Here is a 7,493-nt window from a genome sequence, read left to right on the forward strand (position 1 = left end):
GATTTTAGTTACAGCTTAATTAGTTATTATTCATTAAGTCCATTGTTAAAATATTATTTGTGCTTTACAAATATCAGAGTGGCATGCCCTAGAGAAGGATGCACTCTTTGTTCCTTACTTTTCATAGTTGAGTTACTTATACTATTTTTCCTTCTTAAAATGTTGTTGCGATATATTTGTATATACTCTAACTTATACACAGTAATAAACTGTTCTCTCACATATCACTTCACGCTTCTGAGTTGAGTGATTCCACAATATTAATCTGGAGGCCCGTCAAAAACACAACAGTAGTAGTAGTAATAGTAGTAGTAGTAGTAGTAGTAGTAGTAGTAGTAGTAGTAGTAGTAGTAGTAGTGGTGGTGGTAGTAGTAGTAATAGTAGTAGTAGTAGTAGTAGTAGTACTAGTATCATCATTATTGAGAGTTTTAGATATGACGAATGGCATTTCAATCGATCGATATTTGAAGGCCGAGTTTTTTTGACTAAATTTTAAAAACTTGTTTTTTCAGAGTACGAAAGTATAAACTCATATTTTTACTGTTTAAGGAACTATATTCATTTTCCTATATTAAATACAGAATTGTAACCCAAGTCTGATATTTCAGACAATACATCCATTTTACAGCTATCAAATTAATCCAACATACGATGACTGCCCCACGGAAAAACCTAAAAAGGTCATTCAAATCAATATTTTATGTCTTATTGTAACAAATTTTCACACAACATACATTGAAAAGTGATTTATTTTTTACATTATCACCATCCCGCTGGATGCATTTCCCCCATCGCTTGACCAGGGACAGGATACCCTCCCTGAAGAATTTTTTGTCAAGAGACATCAGCTAGTTTTTCACAACTTCCGCAAGGACATCATCTCGAATAATAATAATAATAATAATAATAATAATAATAATAATAATAATAATAATAATAATAATAATAATAATAATAATAATAATAATAATAATAATAATAATAATAATAATAATACTTTATTGCATCCCAAAAAGGAAATTTTTTGTACAGACGTGTTATAATTTACATAATAAGATAAAAATACAATGGAAATAGGATGTATATATGAAAAAGGAGTAGCTCCATAACCAGAGCTGCGCTTTATAATATGAATAATTTCAACACTGTAAAATAGTCAAAACTGTCACTAAAAATTAAAAATTGAAAAGATTGCAAAACAAATAAATTAATAATTTAATATTTACATTTTTGAAAGTAAAAATGCGAAATAATTATATAAAATGATTATTGCTTGTTGTTATAAAGCCTAATACTGGACGGCAGAAAAGATTTTCGGTGTCTCTCTGTTTTCGTTGAAATAGAGAAAGGGCGACCACTTCTTTCTGACATAATAACTGATGGTCTTAGTGGATGATACTGGTCATTTAATATTTTAGTTATTTTATTTATACAAAATTTCTCGTATAAAAGATCTACATCTTTGAATGAACCGCTTCCCAGAAAAATGACGTGTCATGGGTCTAAACGGATGTTAATCTTAGGGGTCCAAGTCAGGACTGTGAGGGATGGGGTAGAGACTCCCAGTCGAACCTTTTGATCCAGACTTTCGTGGCGTTTACAGCATTGTCATGCTGCAAAATGACCCATCTGGTAGTATCGTTCGGCTACACTTCTATGTTCAAGGTATCAATCCAGGTTTTGAAGTCATCATCACATTTGTTGATGGTTTCAAATCCCCCTTCCAGTTTTGTCTCTGGGCAATCTAGTACGAGGTGGTTTGCATCTTGTGGTCCTTGGTTGCACTTTGGGATGTTGGTGATTCTTGGAGCCCCCATTTGTGCATGTTGGCAGCTGTTCTTGTATGTTTTGACCGTAGTCTATTTGCAGCTACCCAGTATTTTCTTGGTTGATCCTGTAGACCTGGGAGACTTTTACGGGGATCTTCAATTAGTTCCCCTCCTGTTGGTTTATTCCTTTTCCATTCCTCTGGTTCATCTGGTTAACTGGCCTGTCTTTTTGTCGCACAATCTCTCTTATCAAGAGTCTGATAGTACCTGTTACCATCGACAGATCATCCTGGTTCTAAAATAAATGTCAAAAAGAAGAAATCCCTTAGTATCCCAGAAAACTGTGGCATTTTCTTCATCGACTGCTGAACCTTAAACTTTTTTGGGGGCGATGAAGACTTTTGCTTCTAAACCATTGAATTCCTCTTTTAATTTAAGGGGTCTTGTGATGTATCCAAGTCTCGTCCCATGTAATAATGCTACTGAAGAATGCTTCATCAGACTGCTAGAGGTCTCCAGAAGCATTCTTGACTCCGGCGACAGCTTGACAACGATTCAACAACGACAGTTGGACCAGAAACAAAATCATCGATTAAATCAGGGCCAAAATGTGTCCGTTTGCTTGCGGGTCCAGTACTTTACCAACTAACCTTTCGTAATTCCAATGGGTGCGATCTATATCTGTCATCGTGGTTTTTCGCGGCCGCAATGGCAAATTTGCGGCCGCAAAATTCGCACTTTTCCGCAATTTACCGCAAATTTTACAAATTTCATGAAAAATCTAAATTTTTCACCATTATTTAACCCGAGTGGTTTTTTTAAAGTGGCGAATTTCCGAAAGTCAGCATCGTCCCTTTCTTTCATTTTCTCATAGCTCCTGGTCTGTTTAAACTGCTACTGGAAGCTGCCCAGTCTGGTTTTTAAACTGCCATACTACTAACAGACGTTACATTGCAATTAAAAGGAGTTTTTCTACTTTCACTTTCACCTTAGTGACGAGTGACGCTATTTGTTATCTTCAATTGGTTTCGCTACCGGCGTTCTTTTCTCTTACATCTACTTGTTGATTACAAACTCGCTATGGACAAGTTCCTTGGTTTAGACATGAAGAAGGCAAAATGTGCTCGCCATGTCACTGCACACCAGCGACACTCAGAATACAGCCAGTGGACCCACGTCAGTGGTTCAAAGCTATTCTGCACACCATGCAACAAGGTTATTGACCACTTACGAAAGTCTTCTGTGGATAGCCACCGCAATTCCGCAGACCATAAAACAAAAGAAGAAAGAATGAAGAGGTCACATGCCACTGACGTGGATGAGAGTGAAGCGGTGAAGAAGCAGAGGGCATTGGATTCTGTTTTGAAGAAACCGTCTACAGTTTCAACGCAAGGTGAGTGGTGCACCCTTTCCCTCTAAATGAGTACTTAGTTTTGGGTGGATATTGCTCTATAAATCTATACAATTACAACTATATAAAAGATGAGGGTATTATTATTACTATTATTATTATTATGATGATGATGATGATTATTATTATTATTATTATTATTATGATGATGATGATGATTATTATTATTATTATATTATTATTATTATTATTATTATTATTATTATTATTATTATTATCATTGTTGTTCTTTTTATTATTACTTTGTGGTATAGTGAAAAGACCCTCGCTTTAGGATCGGAAGGACCTGGGTTCGAGCCTCGCTCAGTGCATAGTTGAGTCCTTGGAGAAGGCTCTTTACTCACATTCTCTCATGAAATGGAGGTGTAAAATGAGTACCTGGCCGTTAACAGCGTTGTCTCTGTCCGAAAAAAATTGTAATATCCCCTAACAGGCTTCATGTCCCATCCTACCTGTTAAATGTTGCTGTTGGCCACGGACCCCTTGTAAAGTGCTTTGAGCACGTTTAGTGGATATTGCGCCATATAAAGCTTATTTTTTTTAAGCTATTCATATTAACAAACTATTTTTTAAATTTCTTTCTTTCAGCAAGAAATGATATCTGCAATGAAGTTGTTTCAATGTTTGCTGCAGCAAACATTCCCTTATCGAAGGTTGACCACCCAGCAGTCAGAAACTTCTTGCAGACAAGAGTTGAAAACGGTGGTGCCATTCCACAAGCTCATCAGCTGCAGGAATGCTACTTAAAGAGGGAGTTCACCAACAAAAAAGAAGTGGTGTATAAGAAAGTTATAAACAAGCCTGTGGCCATCATCTGTGATGAAATGTCTGATGATGTTGGAAGGTGGGTTTTGTTTTTTGTTTTTGACTGACAATGTTTGTAGAAACTAAAGCGAAAGAGTAATTTATATATAGGAGTAGGAGGCAGGTGAATACACACACACACACACACACACACTCACGCACAATCATATATATAATATATATATATATATATATATATATATATATATATATATATATATGGGCGTACTACACAACACAACATACACAGTGATCAGTTCGAATCCTTAGTTTGAATTCTATAATTAAATGCTGAGAGCAATTATGATATCACTTTTGCATCCTTCCCTATATGTTATTTTGTGTTTTCTCTTATTTGTATCGCCTATCTTTTCAGGTTTGTCCTCAATGTCTTAGCTGCACCACTGGAACCCTTGAGCGCTGATGTGGACAAAGTCCAAAGTTACCTCTTGGACACAAGATTTTTGTCTGTCACAAACCACACAACCGTTGCGACGGCCATAATTGAATGCTTAGTCTCCACTGGCATCAAGTTTACTGACGTCGTCACCGTAAACACAGACAATGCAGCATACATGAGGAAGGCTTTCAATGATGTATTGAAAGGGCTCATGCCAAATGCTACGCATATCACATGCATGGCTCATATCATGAGCCTAGTGGGTGATGCCTTCAGAAAGCCCTTCAATCGCACCAACAAATTCGTCAAAGCTGCAAATGCGATATTTTGGAACGCCAATGCCAGAAAGGCAAGATATCTGCGATTCCTGACACCACTCGTCAAATCTCCAAAGATGCCTCCAAACCCAATCGCTACACGGTGAGATTTTGAGAATTTTCCTTTCTTGGTCATGATTCATCTGGGTCTTTAAAAAAACTTTTTTCACCTAAAGGTGACACATTGTTAATATTGGATATTGACAAATAGGAGGGTCAGTCATTCTTATTACCTAATTTGATATGTTAGTAAACATATTTAGTAGTATCATGTTACAGTTATAGTAATCTGCTCCCTTTTTTTTGTTGAAAAGATGAGCTTTAATTAAGTATCTGACTGGGAAAGTGCTTGCTATGGCTTAATAGAATTGATTATTCCATTATGTTATCTTTTTAGATTGTCATCATTTTTTATTTCAAAGTTAGTTTGCTTTAACCATTGATATAAGAAAATGCACTAGAATTTTTAAAAATAAATATTGGAAGCTATCTTGCACAATTATTTCGGGGTAAAGTAAGAGGGTCATAGTCAACCATTAAAGTCAATGCCTAACATTAGTCCTCACTAGGTCAAGTCATATGATGATGGTAAATTCAACAGACTATACTATAAGGCCAAAAACTGATAGATTAAGTAGGTATAATGTTATCTTCTTTTCAAATAAAAATTCAATTTAACAAATGAATTAAAAATGCATCATTTCTTTTACTTCCTTTTCAAAATCCAGATGGAATTGTTGGTTTGAAGCGGTCTCATACCATGAGAAAAATTTGCAGCACTTTGCCACATTCATTGCGAAGGAAATGGAGCACTGTGGGCGCACGGCTCCAGAGTCGTTAGTCTACTTGAATGATATCCTCTGCTCGGTGTCGGAGCGCCAGTTAATTCAAGCAGAGATGAGCTTTATAATCCAGCAGTCTCAGTCCATCGTTGTAGCTACTGATGTATTCCAAAGCCAACGTCCAATCGCCATGACAGTAAATATTCATTTTCTCCTCCTACCTTTAAATCTTATTTTATAAGATTAAGAGCAGGTATCATTATTAATGAAACGATTCCATCTTTGTTGAAACTCTGCCTTTGGACACAACATTATAGTTGAATGTCTTTGACTAGAGCAAGAAAAGAATTACAAAACAAAAATACTTTCTTATGTTTTTTAATCCTTGCCTTATTCTTATTTCTATTTTCACCAGGCGTGGTCAAAGCTCATGGAAATTAAGGACCAGTTTTCATCTTGCCATGTGACCCTACAAGATGTAGAAAGACACTGTCCGCATGACCTGGACCAACATCTCAAGTTTCAGCTCCAGGATAGTTTTTGTCAAGCTTTCTCTTTGGCCAATGAAAAGCTTGAGAAATATTCATCGACGGAAGGCCAACCAGGGATGGAATTATTGAAGGAGATACCTTTCTTCAATCCTTGCAATTTAGTGTTCATTGCTGACTCTGATATTGATTCTTTGACCATTCCTGGTATTCATGAAGTACCTCGTGTAGAAGTACTTCGATATAAAGAGTCTCTTGGTCCAAGAGCAGTGTCGGCATCTGGAGGCATTCCACTTGATCTGACTGTTTTTTGGAACAGTGTTAGCTCAGATGTTCCCCATCTTGCTACGCTGGCAAAGAGATACATATACACCTGCCTTAATTCTGCTGATGCTGAGAGGTCCTTCTCCATTTTATAATCTTGTATTTTCAGACAGGAGAAGGCGGCTCAACGAAGCAAACTTAAAGGCTTTGGTGTTCCTTTATTATAACAGTTTTATTTCCTATGAATATCTTGTTTAATTAAATTTTGATACCTCTCTTTGCAGGTTTTTCGTACTTTTGTTTTGATATAAGATTAAGATTGATGTTTTAAATCATTTTTCATTCTGATCTGCACCTGAGTGACTTTTGTGTGCATCTTCAGATCATTGTAGTATTTGGGGTCCCCGGGAACGAAAAAAAGTTATCCGATTAGTTAACAAAATTTGCAAAATTTGGCAATTTTTACGGCAAAATGTGGCAAATTTTTCTATTTTTTGTGGCAAAATTGTCATTTTTTTGTGGCAAAATTTGGCAAAATTTGGGATTTCAAATGGCAATTTTCCGCGATGCCAGCTATATTCATGTTTTCGTCCAACTTAGTCATCGATCACATGATTTTTTGTTGTACAACGATTGGACATTTCTCAATAAATGTAAACACGCTGCTTTGTTTGTTTATGAAAGTTGTAAACTAACCCATGAGTCATGTTCAGCAAAATGACCAATTGTGACGTCGGAAATTTTCAAACAGTGAACACTTTTCACTATGTGGGTCATTTTGAGCACACTTTGCAATGTGACAAATGACCTCGAGCACATGGAAATTCAATATAGATCATGCCCATTAATCAGTAGATTTTTGACCATTCAAGAACATGGAATTTGTGGTACACCTTCAAACGTGCTCGCACAAACATAGTTGGTTGTTTAGAAACAATAACGTGAATAAAATCGACCTCTTTCTGATTGTAGTTATTGTTTTTATACCACCAAATGGGTGACTAGTTATCACACGATTTTCTCGATCAGATAAACGTTTAAGTACACACACAGTTTTCTGTGTTGGTTCTATTGACCAAGCGGTGGACCAGTGGGTATTTTACTTAGACACATACACCATGGAAGTAAAACCTGTTTTGTTCGCTATGTTTACCAATCACTGTTATTGGTTACATTATGACGATTGTCCGAGAGGCGTGGTTATCTAGGTGTCTATTCCTCTAAAAAAAGGCACACACATTTCCGAAGGCTTTCGACT

General features: G+C 36.2%; 1 protein-coding gene across 1 annotated transcript; it reads left to right on the forward strand.

Moving 5' to 3' along the window:
• The first annotated feature begins 2,849 nt into the window (after positions 1 to 2,849).
• On the forward strand, positions 2,850 to 6,390 carry LOC144979162 (uncharacterized). Its single transcript, XM_078925768.1, has 5 exons — positions 2,850 to 3,162; positions 3,769 to 4,024; positions 4,361 to 4,804; positions 5,430 to 5,679; positions 5,899 to 6,390. Exons 1-5 carry the CDS (start codon positions 2,850 to 2,852, stop codon positions 6,388 to 6,390), a joined length of 1,755 nt encoding a protein of 584 aa, XP_078781894.1.
• Positions 6,391 to 7,493: the final 1,103 nt, after the last annotated feature.

This window comes from Berghia stephanieae, chromosome 9 (assembly GCF_034508935.2).
Source record: "Berghia stephanieae isolate SIO BIC M18660-M18661 chromosome 9, UCSD_Bste_1.3, whole genome shotgun sequence".
Lineage (NCBI taxonomy): Eukaryota > Metazoa > Mollusca > Gastropoda > Nudibranchia > Aeolidiidae > Berghia > Berghia stephanieae.